This window comes from Sus scrofa, chromosome 13 (genome assembly GCF_054392235.1).
Source record: "Sus scrofa isolate SSC_HxYL_T2T_F1_AM1 chromosome 13, Sscrofa_HxYL_maternal_Yorkshire_Landrace_v2.0, whole genome shotgun sequence".
Taxonomy (NCBI): domain Eukaryota; kingdom Metazoa; phylum Chordata; class Mammalia; order Artiodactyla; family Suidae; genus Sus; species Sus scrofa.
In genome coordinates, this window is record NC_139395.1 from 115,697,197 (window position 1) to 115,717,181 (window position 19,985).

Consider the following 19,985-nt stretch of genomic DNA (forward strand, 5'->3'; position numbering starts at 1 on the left):
AAAAATATATCCTGAATAGGAGTTCCCTGGTAGCACAGCAGGTTAAGGATCTGGCATTGTCACTACTGTGGCTTGGGTCACTGCTCTGATGTGTGTTTGATCCCTGACCCAGGAACTTCTTTTTTTGTTGTTTTTTGCTTTTTAGGGCTGCACCCTTGGCATATGAAAGTTTCCAGACTAGGGGTTGAATTGAAGCTACAGCTGCTGGCCTGTGCCACAACCATAGCAACGTGGGATCCAAGCCACATCTGTGACCTACACCATGGCTTGTGGCAACACCAGATCCCTGACCCACTGAGCGAGGCAGAGGTATCGAACTTGCATCCTCATGGATACTAGTCGGATTTGTTTCTGTTGTGCCACAGTGGGAACTCCTGGCCTGGGAACTTCTGCATACCACAGGTGTAGCCAAAAAAAAAAGTCTTAATAACACTTGAAAGGTAGATTGTCATTTCATTAATTATACTAAGGTAAAACCCTGCCTCAAAAAATAAAAATGAATTAAAATTCTACAAATAGTTACAGAGGATCTGTTGTATAGAAGGCTGTGTGTTAAGAATCATGTACTAGAAATCTCTGCCATGTAGGAACTTACATGCCCATATTTAACTCACTAATAACGATAGGTGCCATAATTTATTTTGAGCATTCTGTATAAAGTTATTATCTAAGTACTTACTTAAGTACTTAAGTATATTTCATCTCTTCAAGTCTGACAATTGGAGTAAATCATATCATTTTGAAGATTAGGAAATTGAAGCATGGGGAGGTTAGATGATTTGCCCAAAGTTAGAAAATGATGAAGCCAGGATTTGTGCCTAGGTCTTTGACTCTAAGGCTTTAAAGCTCTTATCACTAATTTATGGTCTAATACAGTAAAAGGGATGAAATGATGACTTAAAACAGTGTCACCAAATTTTTTCTGTAAAGGGCCGGACAGTAAATATTTTTAGCTTTTAGGCTATATAGTCTGTTTTGCAACTACTCAGCTGTGCTCTTGTTACACAGAAGTAGCCATAGATAATAAATAAATGAAGGGCCGAGGCTGTGTTCCAGCAAAGCTTAATTTACAAAAATTTGACCTGAGGGTCTTATTTTGCAGATCCTTAGTTTAAAACAGTGAACATTTCCTGGTGTAAAACTGGGGAAATATGAATCTAGGTGCGAGGGCATATTTAAGCCTGTGTATTATGTGCTTTGAGTGATTCATTGATGATAAATAAATACAATAGATAAATATAGAGTGTAAAGAAGTTTTTTCATTAATCTTTGGAGACTCAAGTTTAAAACGAAAAAGGACTGGCCTAGGTGCCATTAGGGGAATCTATGATTATAAATAGATACAGCTTAAAACATAACCCAGAGCCTTTTTGCATTTTAAGAACAGCTTAAAAACAGATAACTGCATTTCTGATAATATCTCCTGAAGCACATATAGGAGTGTGTGCTTTTGGGGGCAGTGGGCATTAAATCTTTGATTACGTCTAGACAAGAAAGAGGAACATGTGGCTTCTCTAAAATTAATTTTTATAGAGATTGAATGAAGTTGCAGATAGATTTAGAGAATCACTCTCCTTTAAGCCTTTTTGCTAAGGTATCCCCATCCTAACAAGGTGTAGATTGTTTTCTGTTTCTCTAAGGTTTGATTGTTTGTTTTAGGTCTTTTTCTTTCTTTTTTTTTGTCTTTTTGTTTTTGTCATTTTGCTTTTTAGGGCCACACTCATGGCACATGGAGGTTCCCAGGCTAGGGGTCGAATCAGAGCTACAGCTGCCCTATACCACAGCCACAGCAACTTGGTATCTGAGCTGCATCTTTGACCTACACCATAGCTCCTGCCAATGCTGGATTGTTAACCCACCAAGTAAGGCCAGGGATCCAACCCAAAATCTCATGGTTACTAGTCATATTCGTTTCTGCTGCACCACCATGGGAACTCCTTTAGGCCCTTTGTTGATACATAGAAATAAAAAAATTTTTTTTGGTTTGGGCAAATGTACTTGGATCAGGTTTGCATTAATCAGTTTTTTTTGGAGACTGTTATTTAGGATTTCCTTCACACTAAATGCTAGGTTTTTTTTATGCTTAGGATAACGTTGTTTGTCTGTCTCCAAAACTGGCACAAAGCCTGGGAAACATGAACCAGATTTGTGTATGTATTCGAGTAACCAGCGTCATCCATCTCATAGATCCAAATACCCTACAAGGTAAGTTTTATTTTATTTATTTATTTATTTTTTTTTTTGCATACTTTTTTTTTGTCTTTTTTTGTCTTTTTTTGTCTTTGTTGTTGTTGTTGTTGTTGTTGTTGTTGCTATTTCTTGGGCCGCTCCCGCGGCATATGGAGATTCCCAGGCTAGGGGTCGAATCGGAGCTGTAGCCACCGGCCTATGCCAGAGCCACAGCAACGCGGGATCCGAGCCGTGTCTGCAACCTACACCACAGCTCACAGCAACGCCAGATCGTCAACCCACTGAGCAAGGGCAGGGACCGAACCCGCAACCTCATGGTTCCTAGTCGGATTCGTTAACTACTGCGCCACGACGGGAACTCCACAAGGTAAGTTTTAGAAACCATTTACCTTGCTAGTTCTGTCCAGCAAGCAGTAATAATTTGTTAATTTTGTCAGGCTTTCTCAGTAATGTGGTTTTAAACTAGTTAAAATTTTTACTGTTAACAGTGTTTTAAAACACTGAAATTTTTAAAGCGTTTGTTAAATTACCCTTATATTTTTTATTTATGGAAATATTTCTGTGAATTTTAAAAATTTTGTTGGTTTTATTCCATTTATTTTTATTGAAATTGACTTATTTACCTCTTTTAGTTTTTATGATGAATTAAGTTCATTACAAAATTTTAGTGTATAGCAACTTTTTGTAGTCTGGTAGAACATTTAGTTTAAATATGAATTTTAACTAGTTTTATCATTTTTGTACCTAGTTTTTAAATTCTCTTTTTAAAAGCTATATTTCAAAGAAGACCTCGTACTAATAGGTATCTTTAGTACTTGGTTGCATTCCTGCTTGATCTTTTTCATATGTTTACTGTAATATGTTTTCTGTTAGAAAATGTTAAATTTATTTTGCTGTTTTCTTCAAAGTCATTTATTATCTTTGTCAGTTAGAATTCATCAGTCAAAGGTTTGCTTGCAATATTGAGATGAACATCTATCAGTTAGAAATTTATTTCCTATAAACTAAGCACCCAGGATGACTGATGTGTCAGAAATAAAATACCAGCACATGAAACAATTGTATAACTGATTGGATCTGGTCTTATTTTAAAGGTACTAAGCTTTTAAGTGGGATTAAGCTTTTTTAAAGGTACTAAGGCATTCTTATGATAGTAGTTACTTAAGATATGTTTGACACTTGGTATTTCTCTTGTGCTCTGGGAAGTTTGGGGCTGATTTATAGAAATAAATGGTATCCTTTAGAGTGTGATATGCCACTGTGGTTCCTGTTGATCTGATGTTTCCCAGTTCATATATGCCAACCTCTTTCTACTTAACACATTGATGACTTTTTAAATACTTGAGTTCTTTTTACTTGAATGTTCTGTGTTTATTTTTAGTCGCAGATATTGATGGGAACACTTTCTGGACTCACCCTTTCAATAGTTTATGCCACCCCAAACAGCTTGAGGAGTTCATTGTTATGGAATGCAGCATAGTCCGAGATCTAAAACGCAGTGCAGGTGCAGGAATGATATCAAAAAAGGTAAGTTCACCTCCCCCCACCTCCCAATTTACTGTCTTAGTCTCTCTTTTTTTGTATCTTTGTTTTTTCTAAATTTGTGGACAGTTCCAAAATAGGTTCCAAATAAAGCTAACGCCACATTAGGTTAAAAATGCATTCCGTGTTCGTATTTTGCATGTGGTCATTGTGGTGAAAACTGTTAAACTTATAGTATCTGTTAAGTTAGTTTTTTCTCTTTAATAATGGAGATAGTTTGCCAGATTTCCTTATTTGTCCCAAAGTTTTGTTCAAAGCAGTATCTAGCTAGGGACTGTACAGTGACTATGAATATTATTATACCTCTTAAATATTTAGCAATAGCCCTCCCTTCCTCCCCTCCTTTTTTTCTAAATTTTTTTATGATACCAATTTCTAAGGCAACTAGGGTATTTATCTTGTGGATCTGTCTTATTGTTTCCTCACAATGTCATTTAACTTGCTTCTTAATCTCTTGTATTTTCTTTAAACTGGAAAGTGGATCTAAAGTCTTAAATTTAGGCTACATGTTTTTTTTTTTTTTTTGGCAGAACATTTCAGAGGTGATACTATGTACTCTTTACGATATATCAAGAGACAAGTAGTGTTCCCCTGTTTACTTACAGCAAGATCTCTCTCCATTGTAATTTATGATTTTTTTTCCTGTTATTACTGGCCCCCCTGCCTGCGTGCCTTCCTCCGTCCACTCAGATTGCCTCAAATGTAGTCAGTAGGAGCCCCTTCAGAATAGTTTCTGTGTCTTTAAAAAAAAATTTTTTTAATGACTTTTTTTCTAGAGCAGTTTTAGGTTCACAGCAAAATTAAGAAAAGGTGAAATATTTCCTGAATACCCTTTGCCTCCACACATGCATAGCCTCCTTTATTATCATTCCCTTCTCCCACCAGAGTAGTACATTTGATACAATTGATATATCTACACTGATACATTATAACCACTCAAAGTCCATATTTTACATTATGATTCACTCTTGGCATTCTGCTTTCTGTGAATTTGGACGAATATATTGTGACATGTATCCATCATTATAGTATCATGCAGGATATTTTCATTGCCCTTAAAATCCCCTGCTCTACCTATTCACCTTTCCTCCCTCCTAACTCCTCACAATCACTGATTTATTTATTTATTTTTTAATGTACTATGTCTATAGTTTTGTGTTTTCCAGAATGTCATACAGTTGGATTCATATAGTCTTTTCAGATTGGCTGTTTTTATTTAGTAATGTGCATTTAAGATTCCTCCATGTCCTCATGGCTTAATAGCTCTTTTTTTCTTTTTTGTACCAAATAATATTTTACTGTCTTGATGCACTGCAGTTTACTCATTTATCTACTGAAGTACATCATGGTTGCTTCCAAATTTTGGCAATTATGAATAAAGTTGCTTAAAGATATTTAATCATTTTGCATGTTTTTGAGTGTACATAAGTTTTTAGCTTCTTTGGGTAAATACCAAGGAGCATGTTTATTGGGTTGTTTGGTAAGAGTGTATTCAATTTTGTAAGAAACCACTAAACTGTCTTCCAGAATGGTGGTATTTATTTCACATTCCCACCAGCAGTATATGAGAATTCCTATAGCCCCACATTTTTAGCAACATTTGCTGTTGTCAGGATTTGGATTTTTGAGTGTTTAGGATTTAGACTATTCTAGTATGTGTGTAGTAGTATCTCATTTTCATTTTAATTTATAGTTCCCTGTGACACATTGATGTGGGGTATTTTTCCATATGCTTATTTGCCATCTATATGCAAATTCTTTTATTTATTTATTTTTTTGCTCTTTAGGGCCGTGCCTGTGGCATATGGGAGTTCCCAATTTAGGGGTCTAATTGAAGCTGCAGCTGTCTGCCTATGTTGTAGTCACAGCAGCCCCAGACCCAAGCCATGTCTGCAACTTACACCACAGCTCATGGCAACACCGGATCCTTAACCCACTGAGCGAGGCCAGGGATCAAACCAACATCCTCATGAATACTAGTGGGATTTGTTTCTGCTGTGCCACAATGGGAACTCCCTGTATGCAGATTCTTTGGTGAGGTATCTGTTAAGGTCTTTGGCCCATTTTTAAAACATCAGGCTATTTGTTTGCTTATTTTTGAGATTTAAGAGTTGTTTGTATATTTGGATAATAGTTCTTTGTCAGATGTGTTTTTTGCAAAGATTTTCTCTCAGTCTGGTTTATCGTCTTATTCTCTTGATAGTATCTTTCGCAGATCTGAAGTTTCTAAGTTTAATGAAGTCCAATTTATCAACTGTTCTTTCATGAATCTTGCCTTTGTTGTTGTATCTAAAAAGTTATTGCCAAACCCAAGGTCAGCTAGATTTTTCTCCTTTGTTATCTTTTAGAAGTTTTGGAGTTGTGTGTTCTACATTTAGGTCTATCCGTTTTGAATAAATTTTCTTGAAGGGTATGAGGTTTGTGTCTAGATTTTTTTTTCTTGCATGCCAGTATCCAGTTGTTCCAGCACCATTAATTAAAAAACACTGCCTTTGCTCCGTTGTATTGCATTTGTTCCTTTGTCAAAGATCATTCGACTGTGTCTATGTGGGTGTATTTGTAGGCTCTTCATTTTGTTCATTGATCTGTTTGTTTATTCATCTGTCAATACCACAGTGTCTTTACTGCTGTAGCATTGTAGTAGGTCTTGAAGTTGGGTAGTGTTAGTCCCACAACTTTGTTCTCCTTCAAAATTGTGTTGCCTGTTCTGGATCTTTTGCCTCTCTGTACGACTTTAAAATCAGTTGTTACTATCCACAAAATAACTTGTGGGGATTTTTTTTTAAATTTAAACATAGATGATATACAATAGTATGTTGTTTTCAGGTGTACTACCAAGTGATTTGCTTGTATTATAAAATGATCACCATGATAAATCTAATAACCATCTGTCCCCTTACACAGTTACTGCAGTGTTATTGAGCATATTCTTTATGCTGTATATTACACCTCTGTGGCTTTAACTTGGGAATTTAATAAGCATAGCATAAATCTATTGTTAAGTGGGCAGAACTTAAATTTTAACAGTATTGAGTTTTTTATACATGAACATGGACAGTCTCTCTGTTTTAGTTCCTTGATTTTATTCACAAGAATTTTAATTTTTCTCATACAGGTATTATACATATTTTGTTAGATTTATATCTAAGTATTTCAGTTTTTTGGGTGCTGATGTAAATGAGTGCTAATGTCAATACAGTGTTTCAGATTCTACTTTTTTATTTGGTATGTAGGAAAATAACTGACTTTTGTTTGTAACCTTGTATCCTGTAACCTATATTCCAGAAGGGTTTTTTTTTTTTGGTCTATTTGAATTTGCTACATAGATGATCATGTCATCTGCAAAGATAATTTTATATTTTCCTTCCCAATCTATATACAGTTCCTTTTCTTGTCTTTTGCATTAGCTATTGTTTCCAGTGAGATACAGGAGACAGTCTTGCCTTATACCTGCTCTTAGTGAGAAAGCTCCAAGTTTCTCACCATTAAGTATTATGTTAGTTGTAAGTTTTTAAAACATATTCCTTATTAAGTGGAGGAAAGTCTCCTTTATTTCTAGTTTACTGAGAATTTTTATCACGAATGGGTATTGGATTTTGTCAGATCCTTTTTCTTTATTGCTATCATGTTATTTTTTTTTCTCCTTTTTAGCCTATTGACGTGATTGATGGGTGACATCAATTTGATTTTCAAATGTGGAACCAGACTGTATATGGGTTAAATCCTACTTGGTCATTGTGTACAGTTCTTTTATGCTTTGTTGAGAATTTTGAATCTGTGTTCATGAGAAATCGGTCTCTAGTTTGCTTTCCTTATAACATCTCTCTCTGGTTTTGGTTTTAAGGTAATGTTGGCCTTGTAAATAAGTTAGAAAGTATCCTCTCTGCTTCTATTTTTTGGAAAAGATTGTAGAAGAATAATGTAATTACTACCTTAAATGTTTCATGGAATTCACCAGTGAATCCATCTGGGCCTAGTGCTTTCTGTTTGTCTTTCTTTTTTTTTTTTTTTTTTTTTTTTTTTTTTGTCTTTTGTTGTTGTTGCTGCTGTTGTTGCTATTTCTTGGGCCGCTCCCGCTGCATATGGAGGTTCCCAGGCTAGGGGTCTAATCAGAGCTGTAGCCACCGGCCTACACCAGAGCCACAGCAACGCGGGATCCGAGCCGCGTCTGCGACCTACACCACAGCTCACAGCAACGCCGGATCGTTAACCCACTGAGCAAGGGCAGGGACCGAACCTGCAACCTCATGGTTCCTAGTCGGATTCGTTAACCACTGCGCCACGATAGGAACTCCACTGTTTGTCTTTCTGATTATTAATTATTGACTCAATTTCCTTAATAGAAATAGGCCTATTCCTGTGCCCTTTTGACATGACTTTCCTAGTCTTTTTTTTTTTTTTTTTTTTTTTTTTCGTCTTTTCTAGGGCTGCACCCACGGCATATGGAGGTTCCCAGGCTAGGGGTCTAATCGGAGCTATAGCCACTGGCCTACTCCAGAGCCCCAGCAACATGGAATTCGAGCCCGTGTCTGCAACCTACACCACAGCTCATGGCAGCACTGGATCCTTAACCCACTGGAGTGAGGGCAGGGACTGAACCCGCAACCTCATGGTTCCTAGTTGGATTCGTTAACCACTGAGCCATGACGGAACTCCAGACTTTCCTAGTCTTTGAAAGCATCCTTAACTTCTGGCACAACACCACAACATTTAGGTGTTCCAAAATCCCCATATCTGAGATCAGGTATTTCTTCAAGGATGTAAGTCTGATCTCTTCTACTGTGAAATAATATTTAGAGACCCCTCAAACTGTATACTAACAATGCTCACTTTTATTGAGGAAATATTGTATCTTGGGGGAAATCAATGGAAATTGAAGAAGTACTTTTCATATTTTTATTTACAATAAATTTAATATGTTAAGAGCAAAAACATCATTTAACACCACCACTTCCCCTCAGGCATATATAAAACTAGATATTATATTTTCTTTATTTTCAAAAATACATTTAGCTAGAATTTAGTCTTTCTCTGGTAATTCACTTTTTTTCCCAGTTTTTTCCTTAATCTAGGACCTGGTCATTTCAATTTCTTCCTCTATCTCTACCTCTTCTTTTCACTTCTTTGCAATTGCTTAATTCTGTCTTTTCTGGATTTAAGATTTCTCTACTTTTATTCTTTTTGCTTGTCTCCCTATGAAAACATTTTTTGAAAGATTCTACACATGTCTTTTTAGGTGCAAATATTAGTGTTTTATAAAAGCCTTGAATTAAATCTTAACAAAAATATTTTGTGAATTACTTATGAGTCTTTTTCTGTACTCAAAGTTCTGTAATATGTTAATTTTGTAGTGTTTCAGAGATACGGAAAATAAAACAATTCTGTCTTTAAAATGAAAATTAGACAACCAAAGCCAATATTTTATTTAACATTTCTGTGAGATGCTTTTTAGGTTATGCTTAGGTTATTGAACAGTTCATTTTCTTTCCTATTAAGCATACCCTCGGGGAAGTCTGGGTACAGAAAACATCTGAAATGAATACAGATAAACAGTATTTTTGTCGCACTCATTTGGGACATCTTCTAAATCCTGGAGACCTGGTATTGGGGTTTGTATTATTTTATAGTATTTCAATTGCATATTTTTTTCTGGGAGCCAGCAAAGCTATCTAAAATACTAACCTTGTTTATTCTAAAAAGAATTTTTAAGAGTTATTAGCTCATTTTACTATTGATAACTAAATTAAACTTGATTGGACAGAAACCCATAGTAATTTGTTTTGGCCATCATCTTCAAGAGTCATTTTTTACAAGATTTCGAGTTCTTGAACCCTGAAGTTTTGTGATTATAGTTTTTTGGGGAGCAGGTAGCTTTTATTATACATATGCAATTTTTAAAATATTTCACTTTTTCAATATGGTAGCTATATGTAAGGGGTCTTTACAGTCATAGGATAGTCCATTCTGATTCAGAGCTTATAAGCGTACCTTAAACATTACTTTTGCTCCTAGGGTTTCAGTTCTTTTTACTAGAAAATGAGAGGTGATTTTTGTTGTTTATAAAACTAAATGGAAGCATTTAACTGGATCCTAATGTTAGACTGATATATTAGTCTGTTTTACTTTTATAAGTACATGGTTAAGTGGGCAATAGTGGATGATATGTGAAACTCAGAGAAAGAATGCATTGTTATCCTTACTGGAACCTGTAGAAGTCTGTTCACTAAAGAGTACACTGTAAAACTTTTAAAGTGGGAGAGCATATTAAATGTTTTATCTTAGGAGAAACTGTTAGGTGGTCATCCATAAAATAGTTAAGTGGAAAGAGTAAATGCTTTTGTAATTAAGAGTTTCATTGTTTTCATTTCAGGTTTGATTTGGCCAACTGTAACTTAAATGATGAACATGTCAACAAAATGAAGTCAGATAGAATCCCAGATGTTGTAAGACTTTAGAATTTTTCTCCTTTTTTTCTTGTGTTAAAGAGGATTGATGTGACTGGTATGGTTAAGATGCGTGAGTTTGCACTTTTGAAAATAATAAATCAATTCAGAGCTTTCTTTTGAAATTGCAGTTGAGGTATAATAACAAAACTTTCATTTAAAATAATTACTCTTGGTGGGCAAAATCCAAGATATTGAGTTTTTTGCTCTTGTAATCAAATTTTCATTCTGTCAAAATGCTTGATACTCTATAGAGCAAAAATAAATTTGCAGCTAAAAATGATGACCTTTAGAATTTATTCATGTTTAATTCTTGAAGGCTGAGCTTAATTTATGCATTGTTAAGAAGGCGTTGAAGAGTTAAAACCATCATTCAGGTTCAAATATAATTGTTGCTGAAAATAATCTTCACAGTATCAAGTCTTAGAGAAAGAATGTTACTTCTGAAAAAAATTACTTTAAATTCTAAAGTGAGTTTATAAGCATCACGAACAACAGTGAATGTGAAATGTAAAAGACTCTATCTCCTGATTGTTTAAATAATCTTTTGAAATAAACTTTGATCTCTTTAGTTGTGGGCAAAAATAAAGTCATGATATAAGAAGGACTTTGCCCACCACCCAGCTTTTTTATTAATTAATAACTTTTGAAATAGAAGCATTTAGGTTTAAGTCTAAATACTCATTTCTCAAAAAATCATAAGAGAGGATCACAACAATCTTACAAGATTTTGTATTGTAAAATTATTTTCATTCATTCCACACTATTAAATTGTTCTAGTATATGCAGTTGTGAAAAATACATACAGCTTATTGGAATAAAAGATAGAAAAAGTATCTGCCTGTGACAGTGATTTATGTGAGTGGTAGCTGAAAACTGAACTTTGGTGTAAGGAAAGAAGACACCAGAAACATGAAATTTTTGGTATTAAAATTTTTACGTTTTAGTCACTGGAAAATTTGTTAGTAAATTTTAACAATTATACAAAAATGGCAAAATGCCTTCTGATAAAACATTAAGTACATTAATAAAACTGTTAAAAGTTCTCTTGACACTGCTTCTTCCCTACTCCTTTCCCCACTGTCCTTAGTTATTGTCTTCCTGGTATACCCATAAACTTTTTTTTTTTTTTTCTGCTGCATGCAAAAATTTCCAGGCCAACAATTGAACCCATGCCACATCTGTAGCCAGAGCCACAGCAGTGACAACAGTGGCAGTTTTGAGGCCCTGTAACCTACTTCCCATTTTTTTGTAACTTTGCAAATATTTCTCGTACTTTTAGGTATTAATCAAGAAGAATTATGACCGTACCAAACGTCAGCGTCGTAGAAACTGGAAACTGAAAGAACTTGCAAGAGATAGAGAAAACATGGATACAGATAATGAAAGGTCACGTTTTTCTTTAAACTTTGTTAGGTTGCTTCAAAGGAAATCTTGATGATAAATCTTTATGGTTTTTATCATAAAGAATAGTCATCACATAAAGTGATCCTTGCACTCAATATGTTGTTTGGATTGGATGCACAGATATAATGACATTTAGCACAGATTTAGTTTTTATTCCTGGGTTATAACCTGAATATTGCAGTATTTTTGTAGATGAATCATTTGAAAAGTTAAAATATAATGAGTAATTACCTTGTGGATCTCATAAATAGCAAACAAGTACTTATGACTTAGTATAAAATAGCTCATTAATATCAGGTATGCTATTTTTCAAACAGCTTAAGGAGAAATGGAGATATTGTGTTCTAGAAAAGTGTATTTGATGATTGGAATAGTGGCCTTGATGACATCAGTTAACACTAATGTCTAAAAAGTGAAGCGTTTATGGAGTTCCTGTAATGGCACAGCAGAAACGAATCCGACTAGGAACCGTGAGGTTGTGGGTTCAATCCCTGGCCTCGCTCAGTGGGTTAAGGATCCGGCGTTGCCATGAACTGTAGTGTAGGTCACAGACGCAGCTCAGATTCTGTTTTGCTGTGGCTCTGGTGTAGGCCGGCAGCGACAGCTCTGATTCGACCCCTTGCCTGGGACCCTCCATATGCCGTGGGTGCGGCCCTAAAAAAAAAGACAAAAAGACAAAAAAAAGAGAAGAGTTTAAATAAGATTGTGTCATGAAATGTGAGTGGGAAACGGCAATATTTCTAAAATATAATCTCATAGTGTAATTTAAAATAGGTAAATATGCATAAGTATATAATGTTAAATAGATGTTATAAGTACACATTTGACTATTTCATCTCTAATGTGTATTTCACCTTGGTATATCTCGAGGGGGAGGGTAGACTATGAAGGGGTCTTCTCATTGTCTTATATTTAATGTCACCTCATAGTCAGGTGTGTATTTTTTTTATTCTTTTTGAAAGGATTTTTAAAAATCTTGTCAGATATTTAATTAACATGCGTATTTGACTTTCAGTTATTTTTTAAAGATTTTAATACTTGGAGCACATTTATTGTATAGTGCTAAAAATGGAAAAAAACCAATGTTGTACTTTCCTGGTAAAGGTGAAATATTTAAATGTTTCTTTATCCTTCTGTAGGCAATACCAGGATTTCCTTGAAGATCTTGAAGAAGATGAAGCAATTAGAAAAAATGTGAATATTTACAGAGGTTGGTATCTGAAGAGTATTTAAGTTTCATCTTCTTTATATAGATATATTACTCTAGTGTGAGTATTTTTGTATCTTAAACTTTGATTCCTTACCTGACTTTTATTGTATTCTTTACATTTGCCCCTCCCCCAAACTTGTAGAACAGTAAAACTTATGAAATTGTTTACTATACTGTATTTGATATCGTTTGTATCCTTGCATGATCTCTCAATTTGCTGACCCCTATACAACTGGATAGTTATTCATACATTTATGCAAATTTAATCATTCAGTGCATATTTAAAGGCCTGCTCTAGATATGATATTAAGAGCTCCAGATATAATATGGTTAAGTAATGGTAGTGATGGTAGGGGCAGGTATTTGCATATTTTCTATTTGTATTTATTTGAAATTCCTCTTTATATTTTTTCATAGATCCAACCATTCCTGTAGAAAGTGATACAGATGATGAAGGAGCACCTCGAATTAGTCTGGCTGAGATGCTTGAAGACCTTCATATTTCTCAAGATGCTACTGGTGAAGAAGGTGAATTGATGATGACATGATGAGATATTGTGGATGGTTTCCACATCCATAGGCTCAGGATGCTGGACAAAAAATAACTCTTACTGTCTATGCCTTCATATTGAGAAAGGAGAAATTTAGTTTTAAACCTGAAAAAATATGACTATTTTGGTTGCTCACTGTAAGTACTGAAAAAGAGTGATGGCTTTGAAGTTTTAGATAAAAAATTACGGAGAATGTAATTATTATTGATATTTAGGCCATTTTACTTAGGGAATTTTATCAGCTTTCTCTTTTATGAGACACTAGTAGTTTCACTAGTAGTACTTTAGCTCTGGTTTAAAAGCCCATAAGTTGTAATTCCTTAAATTACAAGGAATTGAATTACAATCTTCAAGCATAAAACAGGCATTTACATTCTTTTTATATTGATTACTTTAATAAGATAGCATACAAAGAAAATAATTTTAATATGAACTAGCTATGCACTTTGATCCACTTCAAATCATTTTATGTCTTTGGGACAGGAAAGTTGGGGTTCAGTTTATCTGTAGACGATTTAGTGGAAAAGCGAATCTTTTTTTATTCATAATATTTACATCTTTAAAAGCTGATAAGCTGGGGATTATCTTTTTTTTTTGCAGAAGAAAGTATATTTAAAATATTTGTAGATTTATAGCAAAAACAGAGTATTTAAAGGTAAAATAACAATTTGTATCTGTGTTGTTTTGGACTGTGCTACCAGCTTAGTGCAGTAGCTGCTTTGTCATAAAAATGTCTTATCACTTCAAGGATTTTACTTTTAAAATTGTGGTTTACAAGTTGAGAAGGAATTATTTCAATGTAAGTTTCTATCATTGAACACATCACCATCAAAAAGAATATTAGAATCTAGCATATAAATGATGAAGTAATAAAAAATAATCTTCATGCTTTATAAAACCACGCATGAATCAGATTTGAATGAGGAATGCCTTCCTCATCTTGGAAAAGCATTGGCTTGGATTTTGAAGTGTTCTGAAAATGAAGTATTAAGATCTTATTTTTGTAAGCAAAATCAGACTTACAAAGCATGCCAAAAGTAAGCTAATTCATAAATTTAATATATATCATTAAATAAGGAAATTGAGTATGTGCTGAATAGAACACTTTCCTTTTTTAAAAATTAGACTCTCTCATTCTGAAGTTATAAAGAAAGGCCTATCCTTTCAATAAAGTAGCTCCTTTTCTGTTTGCATATTTCAAGTTTTAATTTGTGATCTGTTTACTCCTTCTATGTCAAGACTTTAAAAAGTATGAAAATAAAAATGTCCTCCCCCTTTTTTGTCTCCTTGAAGTGATTATATAAGTGTCATATTTAAATTCCATGCAGTTTTCCAAAGTATAATCAGTGTTAAGTACCTGTCATATGATTTTCCCACTGAAAAATAGTTTCCCACATTAACTTTTAGTCTTACTCATTTTGATTTTGTGTCTTTATGAGTAATGAAATCTTTGGTCAAAAGAAGGCAGTGACAAGATAAGGGAATATAGCTAAAAAAAAAGCTGTTAGCCAAGAGTATGCACAGAGTTATACAGCCTTAATGAATCTATCATTTGAGAGTATAGTTCCCAGGCTTATGCATCCCAAAATATTCTTGTTGATGTCCCAGAGGGATAGGATTTGAGCATACTTGTATTAATAAAAATCACAGGACCCTGATTTAACCCAGTTTTATAAGTATGAATAATTTCTAAGTCAGTATGATGGATTTTTTTTTTTTTTTTTTTTTGTAGCCAGATCTGCACCTGGAGCTGCTGTTGTATAGGCAAAAGTCACTTGATGAACAGGGATACAGTTGAGGGGAGAGAGTTGCTTCTGTAGTTCAGAGGTTTAACAGCATTAAGCTAATTCCTTGCCACAGTAGAACCCAGAATTCCCAACTTTGTGCTTAGACACACTTCCCTGGTCAGTGCTGAGTAAGTGCTAAGAGTTTTCCCATGACTCTTTATAATTTTAGTAAATGTTTCATGTTGATACCCATACTTTAGATAACTTGATCTGTTATTTTTAACCCGAAGAATATTTACTTTTAAAGATAATTTATTTTTAGTTTTGACATAATTTCAGACAAAAGTTGTAGAATATTCCAGAGAATTCCTGGATCTTCACTGGGATCTGCCAAATGTGAATACAACCTCATTTTCTTTTCAAAAAACTTTTTAAAAGTTTTATTGAAGTATAGTTGATTTACATCTTTTCTTCTCTTTATTTTTTTCCTGAGCCATGTAAGAGTAACCCCCTAAATGTTTTTTTCCTCCTCCAAAACAAGGAATTTGTCTTAACGTCACATTACACATGATCAAAATCAGAAAATTAACATTGACACAATATTGTTATCTGATCATTGGACCACACTGAGATTTTGTCAGTTTTCCCAACCTTAAAATCTTTTTTAGAAAAAATATCTAAGATTGTGTGTTGCATTGGGTTCCAATATCTCTTTAGACTTCTTTCCTCTGGACCAGCTCCTGAGATTTTTTTTTTTTAATGTAATTAACATTTTCAGAGAGTATATAAACCAGTTGTTTTGTAGGTTTGTCTTATGGTTTTTCTCCTGGTTAAATTTATTTTATTTATTTATTTATTTATTTATTTTAAAAGGTGGTTGATGTTTATAGTAATGGAATAGCACAGACCCTGAGGGCCTTAACTAATTGGTATTCACAAACATCCTCAGACTGAAACATCCCCTGCCACTGAAAATCATTTGTAACGAGATGAAACATTTTAGCAACAGTTATTTTTTTGCAGCAAAAGTAAACAACAGACAAACAAAGAAGGTAGAAATTAAGTAATCATAAAATGCTCCCTTGGTTTTGGAATAAAGGTATCATGGACAGCAAATGTGTGTTTGTCTATGTAATTTCCTTGCTTGCAGATTTTCAATGATTCTGCAGAATAAATCCAAGCTCCTTGGTTTGGACATAAAGCTCTTTGTTGTCTAGATGTTTTTCCTTCCATTTCCACAATTCTCAGACAATAATCTTTTTAAATGCAATTTTTAAAAATTATAGTTGATTTACATACAGTATTGTGCCAATTTCTGCTGTATAGCAAAGTGACTCAGTCATACATATATATACATTTTTTCTAATAAATTTTTTATTTCAGTTATTGTATTTTGCATCTCTGCTTGCTTAAGTTTTAAATCTTGTATTTCTTTGCTCAATATTTTCTGTAAACTATCAATCTTTGCCTCCAGTTTATTTCCAATGTCTTGCATCATCTTCAGCATCAACAGTCTAAAGTCTTTTTCCTGGAGGCTGAGAATCTCCAGATCACTAAGATGTTTTTCTGGGGTTTTTTCTTTCTCCCTTATCTAAGTTATAGTTCTCTGTCTTTTCACTTTTATAGGTTTTTGGTGTGGTGTCCTTTTTGCAGACAATAGAATTGTAGCCTCTCTTGCTTCTTGTGTCTGCCCCCCTTGTGGCTGAAGTTCCTATCGGCAGCGGCGGGGTGGGAGGCCACTGGTGGGTGGGCCTTTGTCTCTGAATGAGATTAGAGGCAGCTGTATGCCTGGGACAGCCTGTTTACTGATGGATGGGGCTGTGATCCCACCTGGATTATTGTTTGGCCTGGGGTTTCTCAAAGCTGATAGGTGGGGCCAGATTTTCCCAAAATCGCCACCTCTTGATGTGGCCTCCTCTTTGTCTTCTGGAATAGGACACCTTTTTGGAAGTTTCCAGTCCTCTCAGCGAGGCCCTGGGGTGGGGGGCGGGGGTTGAGGGCTTATCATCCTGGGACTTTGCTGGGTCCTTGGTCCACATGGTCCTTCTGTCTCCCTACATTCTTCTCCCTGTTGAAGGTTGCTCAGCATTTGGTTGAAATTTCATTGCTTTTGTGAGAGAAGTTGAGCTCCAGTCCTTCTATTCCACCATCTCAATCCCATCTCCTGCAAGGATCCCAATCATCTCTCTCCTGGTTAAATTTAGGTTAAGCCCTTTCAGCAGGGCTACTTCAGACATAGTACTAAATTCTCAATGCACTGCATCAGGAGACATGTGCTGTCAGTTAGCCCAGAGGTTCCCAAACATTCTTGGGTTATTATTTGGTTTTATGTTTGAAGGAATTGAAGGATTTAATCCTTTGCAATTGTTATTTTAACTTGATTTTTCTTTTTAAATACATTAACTTACAAATGATGAAGCTTATGCTCTCATTTACAGTTTTTTGAATTTTAACATGTATAGATTGTATTTGCCACTATAATCAAAATCCCAAAAAATTTCTATCATCCCTCACACCTCCTCCCCCCCAAATTCCCTTTGTTTTCAAACCCTTCACCTCTCCTTAACCCCCACCAGTGAATGACCAGTCTGTTCTCTAGCCTTACGGTTTGCTTTTTCCAAAAAATGTAAATGAAATCATATAGTAAGTGGCCTTTTGAGTATGGTTTTTTTCACTTAGCATGGTGAACTTAGATTGATCTAAGGTGTGGTATATTACAAGTTTGTTACTTTTCATTTTAAATAATATTGCATTGTATGGATATACTATAGTCTATCCATTCTCCTGTTAAGGCACATTTGAATTTCCAGATTTTGGTGATAGGTGTAAAGCTGCTGTGAACATTTGTGTACAGATTTTCATTTTACTTGGGCAAATAATTAGGGATGCAATTGTTAGATCCTTACAGTAGTTGTATATTTGACTGTTTTCCAAAGTGGTTGTGCATTTTTGCCTTCCCACTAGCAGCGTGTGAACATCTCAGTTACTGTGTGTCCTTACCACCACTTGATGGTGGTCTTTTTTTAAAACCATCCTAATAGGCAGATAGTTGTGTCCTTTTGTGGTTTTAATTTACATTTCCCTAATGGCTTATTATGTTGAATACCTTGTCATATGCTTGCTTGCTTGTTTGTTTATTTATTTATTTATTATTTGTATTTTTAGGGCCGCACCTGCAGTATATGGAAATTCCCAGGCTAGGGTTTGAATTGGAGCTCTAAGCTGCTGGCCTGTGCCACAGTGATACCAGGTCCAAGCCGCGTATGTGACCTACACCACAGTTCATGACAATGCCAGATCCTTAGCCCACTGGGCGAGGCCTGGATCAAACCTGTGTCTTCATAGATACTGGTCAGGTTCATTACCACTGAGCCACAATGGGAACACTTTGTATGCCTAATAAAGCTTATAATCTGCATATCTTAACTAGTAGAATGGCTATTCACAACCTTTACCTGCTTGTAAAAATCAGGTTGTTTTCTTATCGATGAGTTAATTTTTCTTTTGATGCTTACTTGTGTCAGAATTGGCTAGTGGGTACCCCAGCAATCTGGCTCCTTTGTCCTTTTGACAGGTTCTTCTCCATATATTTGATTTCATTCATGGATGCTCATATCATAACATAACTCCTTGAGCAGGTTTTGTGTTTTCCTTGTTTTGGACCTATGTTCAGTCTGCTCTTGGCTTATTTTCCTAGAGACCAGTTATCCTAAAAATAGACCAATTAACTTAAAAATAAATGAGCCACAGTTGAGTCATCGTGTGAACTAAGGAATCACGAAATGCTGTCAAAAAATCTCTGAGATAGCCTATTCATTCTCAGTTCATCAATTCTGTCATGTTATTTTTTTTCTTTTTTCAGGAGTTAACTTTCTGGCTCTTATGGTAACACTATGTTCAGGTTATGAAGAGACTGCCAAACTATCTTACAAAATGGCTTGCCATTCTGCATTCCCACCACCAATGTATAAGATTCTCTGTTGCTTTGCATCCTTGCCAGCATTTGATATTGTTAGCTTTTTGGATTTTAGCTATTCTAATAGGTGCGTTTGGTTGTTTCATTGTTGTTTTAATTTGCAGTTCCCTTTTGACAAAAGATGATAAGCATCTTTTCATATGCTTGTTTGCCATCTGTATATCTAGGTGTCTGTTCAGATCTTTGGCCCTTTTTTGTTTTATTTTTTTAAAATTTATTTTGTTAAAAGTGTAATTCATTTACAATGTTTAATTTCTGTTGTACAGCTAAGTGACATTTTTATTTTTTATTTTTTTGTCTTTTTTGAGCTTTGCCCTCAGCATATGGAGGTTCCCAGGCTAGGAGTCAAATTGAATTTGAGCTGTAGCCACAGGTCTACACCACAGCCACAGCAACACTGGATCCGAGCCATGACTGTGACCTACACCACAGCTCACAGTAATGCCAGATCCTTAATCCACTGATCAAGGCCAGGGATTCATGGATACTAGTCAGATTTGTTTCCACTGAGCTATGATGGGAACTCCAAAGTGACATTTTTAAATTGTTTTTTCCTTTCAGTTTTACTGAGATATAATTGACATGCAGCACTATGTAAGTTTAAAATATATATAGCATAATGATATGATTTACATACATCATGAAGTGATTATCCCAGTAAGTTTAGTGAGCCTCCATTATCTCATAAATTAAAGAAATAGAAAAAATATTAACAACTTTCATATCTAATATACAGCAGTGCTAATTATAATCTTAGGGAGTTTTAAGAGTTCTTTGTATATTTTGGATACAGGTCATTTATCAGATACGTGTTTTGGAAGTATTCATTTGTGGCTTGTCCTTAAAAATATATATGAAAATACATGTATGTAACTTACTATATATGATTTTGTAGAGGTGAGATCATACTATTTTTGTACCTTTTTTTCCTCTTTAATA

General features: G+C 34.8%; 1 protein-coding gene across 10 annotated transcripts in view; it reads left to right on the plus strand.

The window, feature by feature from the left end:
* Nucleotides 1–19,985, plus strand: part of NMD3 (NMD3 ribosome export adaptor) — a 71,500-nt gene that overhangs the window by 17,588 nt on the left and 33,927 nt on the right. For 6 of the 10 annotated variants that reach the window (XR_014822598.1, XR_014822601.1, XR_014822599.1 and 3 more), the window contains exons 10-16: nucleotides 2,088–2,205; nucleotides 3,572–3,717; nucleotides 9,229–9,341; nucleotides 10,103–10,175; nucleotides 11,458–11,564; nucleotides 12,722–12,792; nucleotides 13,210–13,320. Coding sequence is in view for 6 of the 10 variants with exons in the window: in XM_084987487.1 (XP_084843613.1) it covers nucleotides 2,088–2,205; nucleotides 3,572–3,717; nucleotides 9,229–9,341; nucleotides 10,103–10,175; nucleotides 11,458–11,564; nucleotides 12,722–12,792; nucleotides 13,210–13,320 (739 nt within the window). In the remaining 4 variants the exon portion in view is untranslated. Of the gene's footprint in view, nucleotides 1–2,087; nucleotides 2,206–3,571; nucleotides 3,718–9,228; nucleotides 9,342–10,102; nucleotides 10,176–11,457; nucleotides 11,565–12,721; nucleotides 12,793–13,209; nucleotides 14,621–15,075; nucleotides 16,187–19,985 lie in introns of those variants that run through there. The other 4 variants (XM_084987489.1, XM_084987488.1, XM_021069743.2 and 1 more) reach the window with 3 other exon arrangements.